A 20,833-nucleotide genomic window follows, 5' to 3' on the forward strand; every position below is an offset into this window, starting at 1 on the left:
ATTCTATCAGGTTGACTGAATGCGGTGTTCTTGTTGGTTCGTCGATGAAAAGTTTGTTCATGGGCTGTAACTTCAGGATATTAATTCCCTCACTTTGTTCCACCATCCTGAGAAGCTGGGGCTTGGTTTTATCAAATTCTGCAGTAGTTGCTGGAAGCAAGGAGTGCAGCAAAACAACCAGTTTCAAAAATAATTGACACTTTCAAATTAACATGATGTATATTCATACTCTCAAATACAGTTACTATTCATATTAATTCCTCTTTATAGGGACTCTCAGTTTGAAATGACAAACTGACAACTAGAGTTAAAAAAGCAATATGAATACATATTTAACAGACAATGAGATTATTCTTTTGTTCTTGATGACATCATCAGTATTGTCACAGCACACTCTTTTCCATGGTGTGTGTTTATCTCTAAGGCAAAACAACACAGCACAGAATAACTGTATGACCAGCAGGTACCGCAAGTCGTGGTAAAGCAGTAACCACTGTTCCACCTAGAAGCTGTGTGGGGTCCATCCATTTACCCGTGTACATACACAAACAATAACAAAAACTTTCAAACCGCTTTTGATCCTAAATTATTTAACTAATAAAAATACTTTGTGTCACAACCATCATTCTTTGGGTAGCCAGACATTGGGTGATGACCAAAGTGACATATTACACCACCCATAGATGAATGTCACCGCACTCAGTGAATATAAACCAATAATAGTGGTAAATAATTTTAAAAATTTCTTTTTGTAAGATTAGAAATAGGAAACTAATTCCCCATTCATTGTGAACCTTCAATTGCATTGACTTGCAGTTCTACACATTGGCAACGTATGTAATCCCACTTTAAACTCTCTAAGTATGGCACCCCAAAAAATTCAAATCTTGAACCTTAGATCATTGTCATGCTACTTCAGTTCATCTATATGCCCATAGATAACCACAAAGATGGCTATTCTCATTTTATTCAATTAAATAAGGATTAGCAAATATAGTTTTTCTTATCAGTGCAAATCAAGAAAGAGCAAGCTCATAATATTAAATAAGTTACCCATTTCATCCGGAAGCTGCCTGTGTATTGCTTCTATTCATATTCACCCGTAGTCCATTCTTCATTTCTCCAGGTATTTCATATAAGCCTGACTATACGTGTTAAAGTCACATTGATATCTTTGTTACAACAACACATCAGATATTTTCAGCTAATAAATTGGATTTATACAAAACCCTTACAAAATATAATAAGATATACTTGCAAAATATGCACCCACAATGATTTATTGGTTGTATGCAAAGATTATTTCATCATATTTGTCAGTAGTCTTTTCATTCTTTACAACAGCACATATTTTATGACATTGTAGTCACTGCTAACAACCAAGAGCAGTTACATTTTTGGAACATTATTCACCTGATATATTCCTTCATAATTACAGTCTTCCTTAAGAACAGCATATAGAGCTCACACATTCATCTCATTGTTAATTAATTTCTAATCTAATATATTAGACCACTACAACTCGGATGTGTTCCTACGAGGGTTGCACTAAAAGTAAGGTTCCCAATGAGCTACAGGCTCAAGGGAATGTACGAGGCTATATCCGACAACAGTGCCATGCACAGTGGTTCCCCGACTATCAAGCCTGCCCGTCTGTGATTTGCTACGTCGCTCAATGTTGGATTGGCAGCCTTCAGAGACAGAAGTGTTGATCGCCACTCTCGCCAATGTGAGGTTTGAGCAGTAATCCAGTTTCTCCATGCGAGGAAGTTACTGCCCTTAGAGATTCAGCGGCAACTGATTGAGGTTTATGGTGAAGAGTGCATGTCCTCCGCAAATGGTGCAGGGATTTTGCTGAGAGTGGCACGGAAATTCAGGACGAAGAACGGAGTGGAAGACCGCCGGTTTCGGATGCGATTGCCTAAATGATCAACAGTGAGCTGCTCAAAGATTGAAGGGTCACTGTTCATGAACTTGCTGAACGCATTGCTGAAGCTGCCCATGGCACAATTGTAAGAACGTTAACAGAAACATTGGGTTATCGCAAGATGTGTGCTCGCTGGGTCCCCCGGATGCTGACTGACGGACATAAGGAGCAACGCCTTGACTGTGCTCACAAGTTTCTTCCACAATATGAGGGGGGGGCAACAAGGAAAAGTTGTTGGACTCTTATCGTCACGGGAGTTGAAACATGGGTGTTTCATGACACCCCCAAAACAAAACAACAATCTCGTAAATGACGTCACTCTGGTTCACGGCTACCAAAGAAATCAAACAAACACAGTCGGCAGTAAAGGTTATGGCGACTGTGTTTTGGGATGGGAAGGGGGTATTCCTCATAGATTTCATGCAACTGGGATGACAATAAACTCAGACAGATATTGTGAAACATTGGCCAAGCTCGGGTGAGCAATCCAGAATCACTGAAGAGGATGACTGAAGGGAGTAGTGCTTCTTTACGACAACTCTCGACCCCCATGTTGCTCGTCAAACACAGGAGCTTTAGAAGAAATTTGGGTGGACTGTTATGCCCTGTCCCCTGTACATCCTAGACTTAGCACCCAGCGATTGTCACCTCTTCCCCAAGCTGAAGGAACACTTAGGTGGCAAATGCTTCAAGAGCAACAATGAAGTCCAGGCAGAAGTCGCACACTTCATCAATGGGTTGGCGGGAGACTTCTTCAACTTAGGAATACAAAAGCTGGAGCACCATTTTCAAAAGAGTGTCGAAAAAAATGGAGACAATGTTGAAAAACAGACAGAAATGTAAGCTTTCAAATGATGTAGAAATTAATAATAATAAACAATGTCTTCTATTTGTAAAAAATATGGGAACTTTACTTTTGGTACAAGCCTCATATTATTTGTAACATTGAAGTGAGCCTCAAAATTTTAGTATTCTACTTCTGTAGAACCACCTTCCCCCAAAGGACTTTTTGTAGATCACATAACCTTTCACAAAGTGGTGATGTCCCTATGTATTTTCTACCTTTTCTCACTCAAGGTTAAGGTCCTTTCTCGATAAACGTACCTTGTTCATTACACCATATAATGGAAGAGAGAGATATTATTATAAAGAGGATGCTATGCACTTATATAAAGGGTACAGCATCCTGTTTATAATCATATACCTCTCTTCTATCCTTCCTACTCTAGTGTTTTGAGGTAAACTTACCACTAATTTACTGTGAATCTGTACCCAATTGCTTGGTTTTCTTTCTTTGCCTTGTAAGTACTCCTCTACATTCCACTAAGTGCGACCAAAACATGTATTATCTATTTATAGAAGTCTTTTCAAAAATTATCCATTTGTGCTGCTATGGACCATAAATTATATCGCTTGGATGCTAAAACTTCATGCAACGTAATCCAATTCTAGTACTTTTCATCCCTGCTCTTCTTCCCCTACTTGGTGTGATATCCACACCTCATACTACTGGATTTGTATTTAAAAATATTTTTGTGGAGAATGCATATTGTTTCCACTTTATTACTACTATTAACTTTCTGTAGATAATTTTATCGAAGGATATATTATTATTCGCCGTATAGACAACACGTTCAGACAGGCACCCTGAATAGACTATTATGCATGAGCTTTCAGCCAAAGCCTTATTCAGAAAGGGAAAAAAAGACACACATTTTCACACGAGCAAGCACACTTCATGCACGCATGACCGTTATCTCCTGCCACTATGGCTAGAATGTAGCTGTGTCGTGTTGAACGGAAGCAGCAACCCAGAGTGGGTGGGAAATGAGGAAAAGTAAAAGTGTATGGGTGGGGGAAAGGATGACAGTGTTGTATGGCAGTGTGTGCAGGGACTAGTTCAAGGTAAGACAGGATTGTCAGGTGCAGCAGGCTCCAGTGGTAAGGAGGGAGGGAGGGTAATGGGAATAGGGAGTGGATAAAGGAGAGGAGCAGAGAAGGGAAAAGGACTGATTATTGCATTGCCACAGAGCGGTGCATGATGAGGGTGATGTGACAAGAGTTGGAAAGAGGTGATAGGATAGAGAGGGCAGAAACTGTTGGGTGGGGGGTGTGGGGCAGTATGGTACCATAGGTGGAGGCAGGGATGTTCTCAGGAGCTGAGACTGCTGTAAGGATAATCCCCATCTGCATAGTTCAGAATAGCTTGTGGTGGATGGTGGGATCCGGATGGCCCAGGTTGTGAAGCAGTCATTGAAATCAAGCTTATTATTTCCAGCTTCATGCTGTGCTACAGGGTGGTCCACTTGGCTCTTGGCCACAGTTTGACAGTGGCCATCCATCCTGATGGACAGCTGCTCCTCTCCTTTCCCACTCCCCATCCCCCCCCCCCCCCCCATTCTCTTCTCCTTCTCCTACATCCTCCTCACACTGCACCTGGGGCAGTCTTGTCCTGCTACAATGTAGTCCCTGCATGCTCCACCAGACAGTGCTAACTTCTCTCTCCCCACTTGTACCCTGCTATTTTCCCTCTCCCTGCCCCACTCTGGATTGCTGCTTCCATTAGATGCAACACAGTTGCATTCTGGCCAGAGATAGCAGTCAAGTGTGTATGAGGTGTGCTTTCTTTTGTGAAAGTGTGTGTGTGTGTGTGTGTGTGCGTGCGTGCGTGCGTGCGTGCGTGTGTGTGTGTGGTCCAAAAGCTCATATCTGCCTGTCGGCAGTTCAACTTGCCTTCTTTACAGTGACTAGCAATCCCTCCTTTCCACAGTATTGTTGATATTCCAGCCTGGACTTTCCATTGCTTTATAACCTTCTATTGATGTTGCATTATTTGGATGTTTCAGGTAGGATAGTAAAAGAAAATGTAATTTAAAGAAGGTACGGTGGTAAAGATAAATAATAGTTATTCATTTATTGAAATATCAACTAATATAGGCATGAGGGTGACAATATTCCACCCAAAACCTCTTTCATCTCTGTTTTCCAGAAATATTTAAAATCAGTATTTACGTAACATAATTTCCAAGTATAAATGTATAGTTAGATCTGTCTTTTGGTGAGTAATCACTTTCTGGGTGGATAGATTTGACAGGTCTTGCACCGTGGTCTTCCAGAGGGATATGATTCCTGCAGCAAGGGACTGGGATTGGGATTGGCATAGGGATGGACTAGGATGTTGTGGATGTTGGGTTGCTGACAGAACACCACTTTGGAGGGCTGGCAAGGATCTAAATTAGTATGTCCTTCATTTTAGGACATGGTGATAGATAATCAAAGCCCTGACAAAGGACTTGGTTCAGTTGTTCTAGTCTGAGGTGGTATTGGGCGACGCAGGATGTGCTCCTTTGTAGCTGTTTCTTGTGAGTGGTGTGAGGATCCGTGGTAATAATCATGCATACTGCTAACATTATTGAACCAATGTGCTTAATTAATTCTGGGTTGTGTCGTGTCCAGTTGAGGTTATGTTCTATCTATGTTCCCAAGAAAGTAAATTTTCACATCTTGTATTTAGTTGTTTGAGAAACAGTGTGGTGTTCTGTGAGGAGCACTGAACTACATGTACTAAGTCTTGTCCAGGTTCAGCGACAATCCATTTGCTTTGAACTATCTGTTGAAATTTGTGAGTATTTCGTTAACTGCCTTGTCAGTAAGGGTACCAGTACTATTTTTTATTCATTTACTTGTCTCTCTTACAAAAAGTAAAAAGTTGCATCTTCAGAAATTGCAAGTGCAAGATCATGATCATTTATATGTATCGGAAACAACAGAGGACACCGAATCAAACATGAAACTGCTATGCTATTCTGTAATATGTTAACTTTTGCGTTAGGGTGTTATGATTCAAGCAATGAAAATCCTAAGCAAACTCTCAAAATGTTCCCAATTTCAGATTTATTATCTGTGATATTCCATCTGTCTGTGTAAATATATTCTGTTAAGTCATTTTTGCTACTGAGTATGTTTTCATATATTAAGGTAATATAAAGTTTATTGTGGGCTATGTGGTTTGCCTGCTAAATGATCAAAACCATTACTGTTCTCTTATTCTTCTTTGCATTAATTAGTCTGTAATAGCCAGCAACATTGACCTGTATCTATATTTTCTTTAATAAGTGATGTACTAGTGCTAAAAACTAATCACTTAGCTTTGGTAATTAAAGGACGTTGATACAAAATGATCCCACTGTCTTGCATGTCTGTGCAAATGAGGTAGTGCCTTAGAACCTTTCTCATCGAGCTACTGGCAAGTGATTTATGTTTTGCTTAATGGCTAGCTGCCTCATTATTACATTAAACTAAAGGGCAACTGTACATGTTTTATATACTGAGGACAGGTGCGATGCTGTATTGTAACAGATGATCCTTCACTGTTTCCGCAAAATGATAGTAGGTGGGTCTCTTTGTTAAGCTACATTGCTGTTGAAATTGATTTTTATGCAAAAAGGTCCATGCCCTTGGCTCTTTTAGATCCTTGAGAAAGAGTACTTTTCTGTCCATTGGGTGTCATTGTCATTTACTGACAATGTTACTAATCAGCTTGCTGTATGAGTTAAAAATCTCAATAACTCCACTGTTTACTAATTGAAACTGTTGTGTATAAAATTATTTATAAAACAAAATATGCTTTGATGCAAAGAACGAATAAATCAATAACAATAAAAGCTAAATTTTGAAGTTTTAAATATCACGCCACATTCTGTGGTGATTTTAAGGAAAAGGAACAGTTGTAGTGTAAATAGCTGTGTAGATGTTGTCCCACTACAGTGTTTCAGCTGGGGTAGCCCTGAAAATGGCAGCTATAATACCTCCACATGAAAAACGTAGTTCACTCACTCTCTCGATCCCCTCCCTTACTAAAAATACATTTAAGCTATTAAATGTTTTAGAAAAAGTGAGATGATCTTCATTGTAGTAAATGGGGTGTATAATGTTAGGTAAACTGCAAATTATCTAATTGGTAGCCAACTTTATTTTTTAAAAGCTGCAGAATATTGTACGTGAAAAAGATCACGTCTCTCCTTCTCATCCCATCCAGTAAGTTTCCCCTGACCTGCGGTTCTGGGTGACTATTCCAAAATCTACTCCTTTTCCTAAACCATTCCAGTCCATTTCCTTCACCCCTCTTCCTTCCCCTTCAGCCCTTCTGCTGGAAGGAGGAGCCACTGACTCTGAAAGCTTGCATAAGTGTAACCTTATTTTGTGTGTGTGTGTGTGTGTGTGTGTGTGTGTGTGTGTTTCCTGCTGCCACTTGGTTGGCAAATGTTTTTTTTTATCTATACAATTACATTATATTGTTCTTCGGTTTGATACTTAATGATATAATTTACAATAAAATAGTCAAGAGCTAGTTGTAGTCCTAAATATGTTATAAAAAATTTGATTGAATGAGTTCAAAGTTTACGATGACATCATATAAATGAGTCATTTTGAACTGTTGAATTAACGAAATTTTCAAAACCGCTATAGGCCGTTTTTTGAACCAAGTATACCAGGCATAATCATGCCAATTTTCAGTTCAGTCAGTACGGGATATGTGTACTGCCACATTTTCATATATTACTATAGATTAAGTGCTGTAAAGGCAAAAACTCATTTACAGGAGAACTTTATAAGACTGTATCCAAGAGGGAGCTTGAGAACATCAAAAATACCTGTTAATCAGATAGAAGTGAAATCGAGATTTGTTTTCTCAAGGCATATTGTTAAAGTGGAGGAACCTACCAGAGTCACTGCAGAAACAGAATTTCATTTGCTAACATAAGAAAGAACTGGTTCTGTCTGTGTATCTGCACTTTTCTTATTGAAAAATATAGTTGATGTAATTTGTTTAAGGTATTCATAACAGACTGGAAGCCATGTGCATTACATTAAAGGTGATTTTTCCTTTTGTATCATGTAGAATACTTTGGTGCTGAATACAGACCATTATGAAATTGATGTCTGCGTCATTGTTATATTGACTGTTTTGATTTTGTGTGTAAATTGTGTCATTTGTTTACACCATACTAAATATTTTTGATTATTTTACAGTCCTGTGATCAGCTCTCTGGTGCCTGCAGCAATACCTAATATTCCATTCCATCTTCATTTTACTCGTGGTGGACCTGAGGCTTCTGAAGATATAATAAACTACCAGTTTTCCTCGCATGATGTTGTTTGCCTAATATTCTGTTCGATAATTGGAGCATGGTATCTTATCAAAAAGGTTAGTCCGCAGTTACAAATAGTTGCTAACAAAATAGTAGTGCAGCATTGAGTGAAAATCATTTAACACAAAACCAGTATCTGTCCCCCAATGACAGAACTCTCATATTTGAGCAATGAGGCAATGGCTGCATGAGAATAGTTGTATATGTGCATCATTTGAACCAGTTCAAAATTGTGAACCAAATACTTAAGATTTTAATTAAAAATTAATCTAAGAAAGGTAGCATGTTAGTTTCCAATTTATCATAGTAATTCAAGAAGTGCATCAGGAGATAAAGACAGGCTCCATGAAAGACTGAGTAAATACTATCAATATTATGAAAAGGAAAGTTGCTACTCACCATATACAGAGATGCTGAGTCGCAGATATGCACAGCAAAAAGACTGTCACAAAAAAGCTCTAGTTTTGATGAAGGCCTTACAGGTCAAAAGCTTTATTTGTGGCAGTCTTTTTGTTGTGCCTATCTGCGACTCAGCATCTCCACTATATGGTGAGTAGCAACTTTCCTTTTCATAATATTGTTATATTCCACCCTGGATTTTCCATTGTTTGAGTAAATATTTTCCATGGTGATCTAGGTACACTGAGCAGGAGTGAATAACAGACAGCTGAAAATTAACGCATTGTGAGACAGCAGGAAACAGGAATGCAGTCATGAAAAGTTTTGATTACTATGAAAGGGAAAAAAGGTGAAGGAAGGTACAAACAGAATTCTACTAGAGCAGCGAAGTACCAGATAAACAGAATTACCTTTGAGTAAAAGTTATTGGAAATTGAATCTAATATACAATGCAGAAATCATATGATCTAGTAAGAAAGAGACAAAGCAAATGGCTTGTGTGTAAGAAATGTTGGTACATGCCACGAAACACAAGAAACAAGAAGCAGTATGGAGGTTGAAGGAAGGAATTCAACATTTGATATATTGGAAAAATGGAAAAAAAAGTTGACCCACAAATGCTTATTGAAAAACTGAAGAGGAAAGATCAGATTGGATATTTCAGAAAGAGATGGAGTAAACAAAATTGTCAGTTGCAGAAGTTTACCAGAAAGAAAATAGAGATATCTGTATTTCACAAACTAACTAAAGGTTAATGAGGCAAAAAGAAGCTTGTTTCACAAATATTGAATTGATAATCTGATGTAATTTTGTATGTGGTATGGTAAGTGGGCGAAAAGTTGGGGTTAAATCCTCAGCTGTGAAGATATTCCAGCACTTTGTTATTAGTCAATGGTTTTGTTCCTTTTATTCCAAAAATTTTGGTGTGTTACATTTTATGCAACATCTTTGTAGCTAACGGTACAACGGTGAAGTTGGATTTCCACATGTCAGAGATATATGCCATGACTTTTAATTGTGTTGTATTGCATAATGCTATGTAACCTTGATGTCTGCTCTTAAATACTTTTAATATATTTTCCCAGCACTGGGTAGCCAACAATTTATTTGGCATTGCCTTTGCCATCAATGGTGTTGAACTGTTGCACTTGAACAATGTTGTCACTGGCTGCATCCTCCTGTGCGGTCTGTTTATCTATGACATCTTCTGGGTTTTTGGGACTAATGTGATGGTCACAGTTGCTAAATCATTTGAAGCTCCTATCAAACGTAAGCTACTGTCTTCATTATTTCTCAAAGTTAAGATTTTGCTTGAAATGTTAAACAAATATGAGGAAAGGCAAACATTTCCATGCAGCTAGTTCATGCATGGTGCATAAAGATACTTTGCTGGCTTTTCAATTACTGATTTTTTTTTCCAATTGCACCCATCTGTGGTGACACGTAAGTCAGTATCACTGAGGCTGTTTGACTTTCCTCATATATTTTTTATCCTTTTCCTAGATTTTCTGTTATTTCATTAGTTTTTATAGTAAAAAATTTTCTTCAAATAATTGTTCCATTCACAAGTGGTGTTATTACAGTTGTATTTCCCCAAGACTTCCTGGAGCAAGGGCTAGCAGCTAACAACTTTGCTATGCTTGGATTAGGAGATATTGTAGTTCCTGGTATCTTCATTGCATTGCTGCTACGGTTTGACAACAGGTATGTGTTATGTACAGTATAATATATTTTCACTAGGTATTTTGTTCTGTTGCATTAATAGAAAAACATACACCTCAGTCCTTGTCTGTAACTACTCTCAGTGCAAACTTCGTTACAGTGTGCCGGAAATGCATTTATATTACATTATTCCAATTTTTAACATTGTTTACCTTTGTAAGTCTGTTCCGTATATAGTTTACCTGTCTGGGATGTGGAGGCTGAGTGACTTGTACTTTTGTTGGTGCCAAATTATTTTATCCCCAAATGGACACGGTGTTTTTACTAACCAATTTTATTCTGCTTTTTTTATAAACTTAAATTTTATATAAAACTGATACTACATTTCAGTGAACTTACTAAACTGTTTTACAGTAAAAGATATGGAACACAATTTTACTGAAAATCATGTAGATGAACAAAGTATTCTTTCCTGTAGAAGTGATCAGATCTTTAATGCTCTTTGGCATACTCATATTGTGTTTCTTCAGTATATTCTCCAATTCAGTTGTCGTGTGTCATTTCGTGACAACTTTTTTTCAATCAGTCTGGTCTTGTATGTGTGTATATCTCCTTTTGCAATCTTCCTCTTTAGTCCTTGCCAGACATCTTCAATTGGATTGATGGCTGGTGAGTTTCCTAGCCATTCCAAAACGGGGTTTTGGTTCCATTCTTTTTTCACGTGACACCACATTGGGCGACTTGTGTGTCGGTGGTGATGGTAGTGGTGACAACAATGATAACATAACACAACACCCCACCCATGGGTGAGGAAAATATCCAACCCGCCGGGAATTGGATCCGGTCCCATTGCATGGTATGCAATCACGTTACACTCAGCTAAACAGACAGACTCATTTAAATATTGAGTCACAGATTTTACGTAGTGGCATGGTGCAGAATTGTGCGGACTCATTTAAATATTGAGTCACAGATTTTACATAGTGGCATGGTGCAGAATTGTGCATAAAGATGAAGTCGAGTTTCCAGTAATGACCAGTAGCCAACGTATCTTGATGTGTCATCCCTTTCACAATATAAAAGCGTCCATTTCCTTTGCTAACTACTATAAAGCAAACCATCACTGATAAGAGATGCTTGACTCGAACTGTGCAATCCTTCTGGAATTTTCATGGATCTTGCAGCTCAAGAATTCCATTTTGTCTTGCAGAATTTGGGTACTAGTTTCATTCGAGAAGCAAACCTAAAATGAAATGTCGTTACATTTGGAAGTCTCTGTTATCATAATAGAAAGAATAGGATAATATTGGAGTTTATTCGTCTTGTTCCATTCACCAACAGTCCAGTTTTTATAATGTTTTTTTGCCATTTTTGGTTCATCAGTGGGGTAGGTTTCTGTGTCTCAGCAGGATAACATCATTGCACCCCATTCCATTGAACCTTCATTGCACAGAATGGGTAGGCACTCCAACATCCTCCAAAATGTCCTCAGTCACCGATATTGTTTACTTAGGTTTTCCATTGCCATTTGTCTATTTTTACTTATGTTTTAGGGGATGTAATGTATTTTTTGAACACAGTTACCTTTCCACTGTGTTTCAAGGCTTTACTTATTTTTCAGTTTGTTGCTTATATTTCAAATTGTGGATTGTAAAATTCCTTCAATATGAACAATGGCTCACTGACTATACTAACAGAGTGACTAGTATTTGGCCTTCAGTGGAGTGAGGTTTAGTACCTTCACCTGTATCGGAAAGTGTCAGTGAAACCACATTCAGGCTTCAGGAACTCGTTAAAGGTTAAAAGATGGAACACACTGTATAAAAATGTAATGAAATGTGTAAAGTTCAACAATAATTGAAAAACTTGTCAATTTTTTGGATATAATATGCTATACTTCACTTGACGAAGGTAGTTCTGACAGCCACAAATATTCCACATCTCAGCAAACACTGATATAAAAGCTTGAATATATTACTGGTTGGGCATGCATTGTTGTCAAACAAACAATACAAGCTTATTTACTATTCTACAGTTCAGTGGACACATGAATCAATGTTAAGTGTAGGGTGCTTCCAAACAAAATTTAAGGAGGGTGGGACATCAAACGGGCCGACTTTGAACAGGAGTGGCACCACAGGACATTGTAATTTCCACTGTCTATGCTTTTACAAATAAATTCGTACGTAAAACTTTGTCAGCATGACAAGAAAGGAATTTTTTTTTAGAAAAAAGTGTGTAATTCATCATTTTTTCACTTACTATTGGCTGCATTTTTTGCTTTAGGGGTTCGATTCCCGGCGGGGTCAGGGATTTTCTCTGCCTCGTGATGGCTGGGTGTTGTGTGCTGTCCTTAGGTTAGTTAGGTTTAAGTAGTTTTTTTTAAGTTCTAGGGGACTGATGACCATTGATGTTAAGTCCCATAGTGCTCAGAGCCATTTGAATCATTTTGTTGCTGTAGGTACACTTTTCTTCATAAGTAAGAAGATTCTTCAATGAATTTTGCACAGCATACAAACCATACCTACAGGTGTATGAAACTCTAGAATTTATTTAATTTATGAAAAAATGAATGAGTGGTTACATTTCAAACTGCACATTTAGGAAAAATAACTCAACTTTTATAATTATCTCAATTTTTACCATAGTTTTTAATATATTTGGAAAATTCTAGAGTTTCATACACCTGTAAGTATGGCATGTATGCTGTGCAGGATTCATTGAAGAATCGCTTATGTATGAAGAAAAATGTGCCTGTACCAACAAATGCAGCCAGCAGTAAGTGAAAAAAATGATGAAATGTCACATGTAAAAAAAATTATTTTGTTATGTTTTTGAACTTCCACTGCTATGAGTGTGAATCCTGAATCCTTCCTGGTCATGCTGACAAAGTTTTATGAATTTATTTGTAAAAGTATAGACAGTGGAAATTAAAATGTCCTGTGGTGCCTCTCCTGCTTCAACAAGTCAGCCCATTTGACGTCCTACCCCCTCCCCCAATAAAAACTTCAGCAACTACATGGTGAGTACAATTTGGCACCCCACTGAAAATATATATTTGTGAAACATGAGTATGAGTTTGTGTGCAATTTACTGTAACTGTTTCCATAATGATCATGCACAGTTGCAAGTACAGCTTCCCTATTTCACACTGCAAGGGCTTGGAAAGATTACTTGTATGAAGTCATAAGAAAACTTCATATAATAGGTCAAAGCAACTTCCTTTCCTTGTGTTATGCTTGTTAGGACAAGACAACAATCATGAAGCATGGAGGCGGCACCAGATAGAATATTATTTTAATTTATAGTACTATTGTTTACTCATAGTTATTATTTATTGGATATTCTCATGCATACTAGTAAAACTGGCCTTTGTTAAAGGTAAATATTGTTTTATCAGTTCTGTTTCACCTTGTGATGTTTCAGCTTGAAAAGAAATTCTAACACATATTTCTATGCAACATTTGTTGCATACTTTCTTGGACTCATGGCTACAATATGTGTAATGCATATATTCAAGCATGCACAGCCTGCATTGTTGTATCTTGTTCCTGCCTGCTTAGGAACCCCGTTGTCTCTAGCTCTTGTGAAAGGTGACATCAAGGCAATGTTCCAGTGAGTATTCTTAGTTATTTCTTGAGTACGTCAAGTAAAATCTGTGTATTTCATGTTCCCCAAATATGGGAATTAGTGGCTGTAGGCCTACTTGAATTAAAGTTCATCATAATAGTAGCAAAATTGGTCGTAAATTGCATATGCCACTGGATATATATTACTTGAGAAATTTAAAGAGAAAAGCCTTAGTAAAATTGCTTCTCCTCAAATTTTCTCAAAACCCAAGACATTAATACATCAGAAGTCATATAACAGTAAATAACTACATATGTATATTTGGGTAATTCTAAAAGTGTCTGTTATAAAAGTATGTGTGGTAATACATATATTGCACACCAAACTGAGTGCAAATGGCCAAAGTGCAGAATAAGTAAGCATATTGTGGCGAATATACTGGAAATGGGCATATGCACGCTTGCTTTTGTCTTAGGGTCTTCAGTCGATATTTATCAATTTTTCTGATGTCTATCCAGCCCAAGTGGCTGGCTCCTGTACGAAGGGTGAGCCGCTGACAGTAGACACTTGTGCTGACAAAATGTCTGAAAAATCATTAAGCAAATGTCGGCCGAAAATCTTGAGACAAAACCCAAACAGGCAATACGTCAACAAGTGACCTCAAAAGCCTCAACAATTTTGTACTGGAAATCTCGTAAATTTTGTGTACTTACTTGCCTTGAAAAGTTTCATTTTAAATGATATTAAGTGAAATATTTAATGTACTTAATTGAACCTCTTTAATGAAGTAATTTAATTCACAATTTTCTTACTTTTTTGGTGTTATGAACTGACATTTTTACAGGTATGAAGACCACCCTTCGGAAAAACAACCAGAAGCTGCAGAAGATAAAACCAGTAAAAAAGAGAAATGATTTTTAAAAAAAGACGTGTATCTAAATACAGGTGCAGAGACATTTATTTCATTCCTGAACGCTACTTAATTTACGCACTTGAAAAGTCCTTTAAGCAGTGCTTAAGTACATTGAATCTAAAAATGTAAGGCAGAGATGACAGTATGCATTCAGGAAGCCAGAATTCCAGAACTTCTCGAATGAAGACAACTGTCAAACTTTCAGTATTGAAAATGCACACAAGAGGTACAAAAAAGTTTTCAAATGTTTTCCAGTCTTTTGTACTTAGCAATTAGTACCTCTGTGAGTGAAAATGATTCCATGTAAATGCTTCCTTTTAATGTGACCTCTGAAACACAGCATCCTCAATGCTGTTGCCAAGTTTCAGTGGTTTTTGTAAAATTGTACAGCTGTGAAATTGACTGTGAATGCTATTGTTTATGGAATTTGTTTATATAATTTTACCATTAAAATTTTATGTACATCTACTCTTTCAATATTCAATTACATGTAAATAGAAGGAAAGCTTCACTAGAAACTGAAATCACGGATAATGATCCAAATAGCCTGCACAGGTTAACTGATACAAAAGTCCCTTGAGTGTTACTGCAGAGCATTCTCAGAAATTGATTCTCCCAGAGGCAGGTAGTATGTTCATCATGCCCTTGCACGGTTTGGTCACTGTGCAGCGAGTATCTCTAAGTTTAATAATATGTAGTTTCACCTGTTGCTCTGTCTTTGTTCATGTTGTGGTTGGAAGTAATTGCTGAAGATCGTGTGCATGGGGCAGGTTTTACAATGAGGATAGGACATGATTTGGGAAGGACACAATATTGGTAGTATGAGGTATTGACGTCCATGTGGTATCATTTACTAAGCTCTTCTTGAAGTGAAGTTATATTAGTCTGTGTTCTCCCTCTCCCCCCCACCCACTAATTTCTAACCTTCCCTATCTTCTGTCTATCCTCCCTGAGGAATGAACTTATCATGACTGGAATCAAAGATCAGGAAAGACTCAAGAAGCCAACTGAGACTGACCAACTAGTGTGGATCTGTCGACAGTGTGTCAATGAGTATGGACAGAAGTCAGCAACGAGGGAGAATGGCGTAGCAAACAAACAGGCTCAGTGAGTAACCCAAGAGAGAAACAAAGACTTAGCAAAATGGAAACAATAAACAACAGTGAATTATGGATAGGAAGAGTATGAGGAGATTACACCCCTGAAAGCAGGCCAACAGTCTGGTGGAACTTACAGTACTGCTGTGAGTACTTATAGTACTGCTTGGTCAGCAAGAGGTGTAGGTAGCACTGCACCAGGGTTGGATTAGTACTGTGTGACATGGTGAGGAGCATGCTCATGGATGCAGCAGCTTTGACTAGCAGCTATGGTTCGTACAGTTCCATCTTTTCAGTGGATTTCAGTTGCTGAGCTGGGATACCAATACATTCTCTCCTGAAATGGCTGCATACGGCTGGAAGCATTAGGATGATGATTGATGATGTGAATTTGTGGTATGATTTGTGTCCCGGTATGGAAACCAGGTGGCTGTTGAGATGACCTGGACACAACTTGAGAGGCAATGTGTTCACTTTACTGGATTCGGTGAGAACTGAAAGATAAGTGTGGACTCTACCACAATTGTCATTTCATTTGAAAGAAATGTCCTGTCCCAAAATGTTAAGAATATGATGTACTAATGACCTCACTAAATGATGTTCACCCCACTAAAAGATGAACCCATGAGCCTATCTGCAGGTACTGCAGTGCACAAAGAAATGGCCAGGGACTAGTCCTCTATGTATATTGACTGCCTAGGACAACTAGCCCCTAATTTTCCCATTGGTCACACACAGGAAAGGGAGTTATATCAAAGAATACAAAATGATTGACTGTTTGCTGTGGTAATAAAACCTACTACACACACAACTGCATCAATATTGCCAGCATCCTCAACTCCAGGCCTTAGTGTTAAAAGAAAACAGATGTCTACCAGTGGAATCAAAGAACCCTATTCTTCTCCCAGAAGGGAAACAGAAAAAAATAGAAGATAAAACCCAGCTTGGTGGACCTGGTTGTCCCGATTCCATCTCACGTGAGTATGAGACTACAGATATTGATGTTTCACTCCACACAAGTGGAATTACACTGGTACACCATTTAAATACCTTGTGCTTTTTCCTCTCCTTAATACAATACCTCACTTGTGGAGTTACGGTGGAATTATAATAGCTGATATTGCCCTTAACCTTTTGTCTTTGTCAGAAGTAAACTATGCTCCTAGAAAACTTATTAAGAACTATTATTTATTTATTGTATATTATTTATAATCACTCTTGATACTGACTTAAGTGAACAAGTGTCCCTAAACACAGAACTGGAAGCAGTAACAATCTGCATTTGGATATCTTACCTGGACATCTGTTTCAAATTAACATTACATGGCAGCATATAGTGATCTAGTCCTCAACTCTTGCTTCTTCTGTATGACTGTAATGCCCACAACCAAGTCCATACAAGATCGGTGAATTACAGCTTGATCTATTCCTACTGTATTGTGAAATGCATTGACATGTTAGTATTGTCGGACACATACTTAACCATAGTCTTTAGAATTAGTAGTCCAGACTCCATTTCCTTAGTCCAGCGGAACATCCACCAACAAGCATAAAGCATAATGTTGGTTACTCGGACGAGCTAATTGACCAGCCGTTAGTACCAAAGTAGTTTTCAATATGTACTAACAGATGGGAACTGATGACAGTCCAGGAGACAACTGAAACTAACATGTACACCACAGAAGTGATGATATCATCTCTGTTTTATATTTGGCATTCGAATATTGATCCAATTTGTTGACATTATCAGTGCCCTCATGTCTGACATTTGTTCCATCACCTCTGATTTGCGGAACATAGATAACTCCTGCTTATAATACAGTTACACGACCACGAGTGCTGCTGAAGCGCAGCTCCAGTGAACCATTCAGAAGGCATAAAATTGAAGTGTAAATCATGGGTTCTAGTTCTCCTCTGCGAAAACCCTCACATGCACTACTACAGAGTAGCTGTCAACTCAAATTTTATCTGTGTTAGTAGATATTCGGAGTGGTTGATCAATTCTTCGTTCTAGGTCTCATATTGGACAAAAAAGCTGACATAGCTATCACACATTTGCCAATTGAAGATGAAACTTAATGGTCTGTGATTTTTCTGGAAGTGAATAATTGTCATAAATTTCTGTAAAATCTTCAACCTTGCTCTTTTTATACTATAAATGGACTGCATATGGATCTAAATCACCCATTGGCTGAAGGCCTGCTAATCTCATTTGCCATAGTAGTGTGGGGCTAGAAAAGGGTGTGTTCTGCACTAATCATATTAACAGTCTGCCTTCTGCAATTCAAATGGCAGCAGCTCCATGTTGACTGTTGGCTAGGCTTTGCCAGATAGAGTGCATTTGGAAATTTTAAGGAATAACCAGCTTGCCCCCCTCTTGGTTACATACTAGACTACTCTTTGGCATGTAGTTTGCTCAAGTATATGCCTTGACCTTTTGTATGAGGAGATAGATGCTACTGTCTGCACATGGCTCTACAATTAGCTATACATTTCTGCACAACTAGTGGTTGCATAAAAGTTTCTGATAAAACCATGTAGTGTGTTCACTGATAGGGTAACAGCTGTCGTGAGTATTGCAACACATTAGAACCCAAAAAAGTAAAAAATTCATATAGTGCTATGACTCAGTGAGCTGTCTACAAGCTATTAATCAGTGCTACCCTTGGATCATATTGATTTATCTACCTGAACTCCATGATTCTGGCATCACCATTATGGTCATGTGGACACTCAGCCATATCAGTAGTCCACGAAATGAGCTGAAAATGAAATGTTGTGTGGCTAGGGCTTCCCGTCAACCAACCAACAGGCTTAGGAAGCAAGTACAAGTAAGCTCCTGAATCTTGAAATACCTGGTTCTCACTTGTAAACCAGATTAAAGCACCGAATCCTAAAATTTTGCGGTATATAGCTGCAAACTCCAACAAATTAAAAATGATTATACAGAAATCTCTTCAGCATGGGGGGACTTACAAATTTTTTGGAAAGAGTCCATCACACTGCGCAATAAAGGACAATAGTTTTCGCACAAATAAACAAACCATTACTGAACAATATAATTTCGTCGTTACTTATGGCAACCTTCTGCTAAGGAAGAATGAAATTCGTACTTGATACTACCGTCAATCATTGGAACACTCTTGCTGATGTCATGTTGGACGGATATAGATGGTGTACCTCTTGTTACAGTAATTAGCTCTGAGGGCCATCCTGCTATAACACCCACAGACACTATCCATACTTAACCCTTAACGTGCGATGGACCTAATATTACACCACTTATGGGAAATGGGAATGTGCCATCAACATACTATTACACCACACCAATTAAGCTTATTTTCCTGTCTCAAACATGCATTTAAGGCTTACACAAACATCTGTCTGGTCTGTAGCCATCATAATTTCTGCTGTGACCATTGGATGGTAGTAGTGCTAAAAATTGGTGGTTTTTGAAACCATTGTCTCTTGTATCATAGGCAGTAGCTGACAGAATTCTCTCTCTGCCTCATGTGTTATCCATGCTTTTGTGTTGAAAATGTTCAGTGAAGAGGTGAAACGATGGAGAAAATAATTTACAAATTCCATGATGAGTCTACAGATGATGAAAATGAAATAATTGATGACGACTGAGATTACGCATCATTTGAAAATTGTGGTAACTCTAGGTATCAGTGGTATGTTTATAATATTATTTTTGTTTGTGTTGCGTTGTTATGAAGGATTCTCCTGCAGGTAAAACATGACATGAATCTGAGCATATGACTCCAGTGAATAATGTTCACACCACATTCCACTATGAACACCAACATTTGCTTGGATCTTGTGTTTTGTGTTTCTTTAGATTTAAGTTGGCTGTTGAAAGAAATTTAAGTATAAAGTTCACATTGTGTGCTTATCTATTTGAGTACTAGAACTCATTTGCAGTTTCTTCTGTGCTAATTACTATTAAATTGAAGTTTCATCTGTGTATTCAGATTTAACAATAGAAATACCAAAATGTGTGTGTAGAAAGTAGGAAGTGCAATAGACCTAAAAATCTTCTGCGATTCGAACTACTGTACAGATTTGTACACCCTAGTTCTAAATTACTAAAAATCATGTATTTCAGCAAGTCCACAGGTTGCTGGATCTTAGAGACCACCACTGTAAGTGTTAAATTGGTTATTTCACTTAGATTCCATAAACATTGTCTAGAGTAGCCTCCTTTCTTCTTATCAACTTATTCTGATAATTGACTGCAGCAACTGATTATGGAAAACAATCTGACCAGTTTGCTCAAGTATATGTCTTGACCTGTTCTATGAGGAGATACTACTGTCTGCACATGGCTCTACAATTAGCTATACATTTCTGCACATCATCATTAACATCAATTGAAAATATAAATTACAGTAATTAGTCAATTTATTATTCTTCACATTATGTGTTTGAGGATTATCCCTCCATCTTAAGGTGCATTTGTTTCAGTTACTAACACACAGGCTGGTTGAATGGACGATGATGGTTCAAACCAACGTCCGGCCATCCTGATTTACGTTTTCCATGATTTTCCTAAATCACTTCAGGCAAGTGCTGGGATGGTTCCTTTTAAAGGGCACGGCTGACTGCCTTCCCTAAACTGATCGGACCGATTACCTCGCTGTTTGGTCCCCCTCTCCCAAATCAGCAAACCAACTAACAGATTTTTGTGGAATATCATACACATTTTATAGGATGTTTATAGTTTATAGATAGCGTAGGTAGATGAACATGGCCCCAGTAATAAACAAATGCAAAACGATATGTAGCACAATACAGAAAACACTGGGCGCTAAGACAAAGGATGCAAAGTAAAAATTTTACAAAGTACTGAATTTGCTTGCTGGATGTTAACTAAGAAAGAAAACAGAAAAATTAAAGGATGTACCCTCACATCAAAAATAGCAAGCTACAAGTATTCTGCATATGCATCAAAATTGAAGTTGACAGATGTACTACACTTCACGGCAGCAGCACCCTTGTTGGGGAAGTGCAGAATTCAGTTTCTTCTGTTATTTGGAGAAGATAAATTGATTCAGTTGCTTCAGTACCTCAACCCCATTCATAACATTTGTTTCGGCATGGAAATAGA

At 37.9% G+C, this 20,833-nt stretch overlaps 1 protein-coding gene across 1 annotated transcript in view; it reads left to right on the forward strand.

The window, feature by feature from the left end:
• The window catches only part of LOC126483624 (minor histocompatibility antigen H13), a 40,611-nt gene extending 25,520 nt beyond the window's left edge, over positions 1-15,091 (forward strand). The window contains exons 4-8 of the mRNA XM_050106667.1: positions 7,961-8,135; positions 9,564-9,747; positions 10,062-10,182; positions 13,567-13,755; positions 14,555-15,091. Of these exons, the coding sequence (XP_049962624.1) occupies positions 7,961-8,135; positions 9,564-9,747; positions 10,062-10,182; positions 13,567-13,755; positions 14,555-14,624 (739 nt within the window). The 3' untranslated portion in view covers positions 14,625-15,091. The remainder of the gene's footprint in view (positions 1-7,960; positions 8,136-9,563; positions 9,748-10,061; positions 10,183-13,566; positions 13,756-14,554) is intronic.
• The last annotated feature ends 5,742 nt before the right edge of the window (positions 15,092-20,833 follow it).

The sequence above is a fragment of the Schistocerca serialis genome, chromosome 6 (genome assembly GCF_023864345.2).
Source record: "Schistocerca serialis cubense isolate TAMUIC-IGC-003099 chromosome 6, iqSchSeri2.2, whole genome shotgun sequence".
In the NCBI taxonomy this organism is placed as follows: Eukaryota; Metazoa; Arthropoda; class Insecta; order Orthoptera; family Acrididae; genus Schistocerca; species Schistocerca serialis.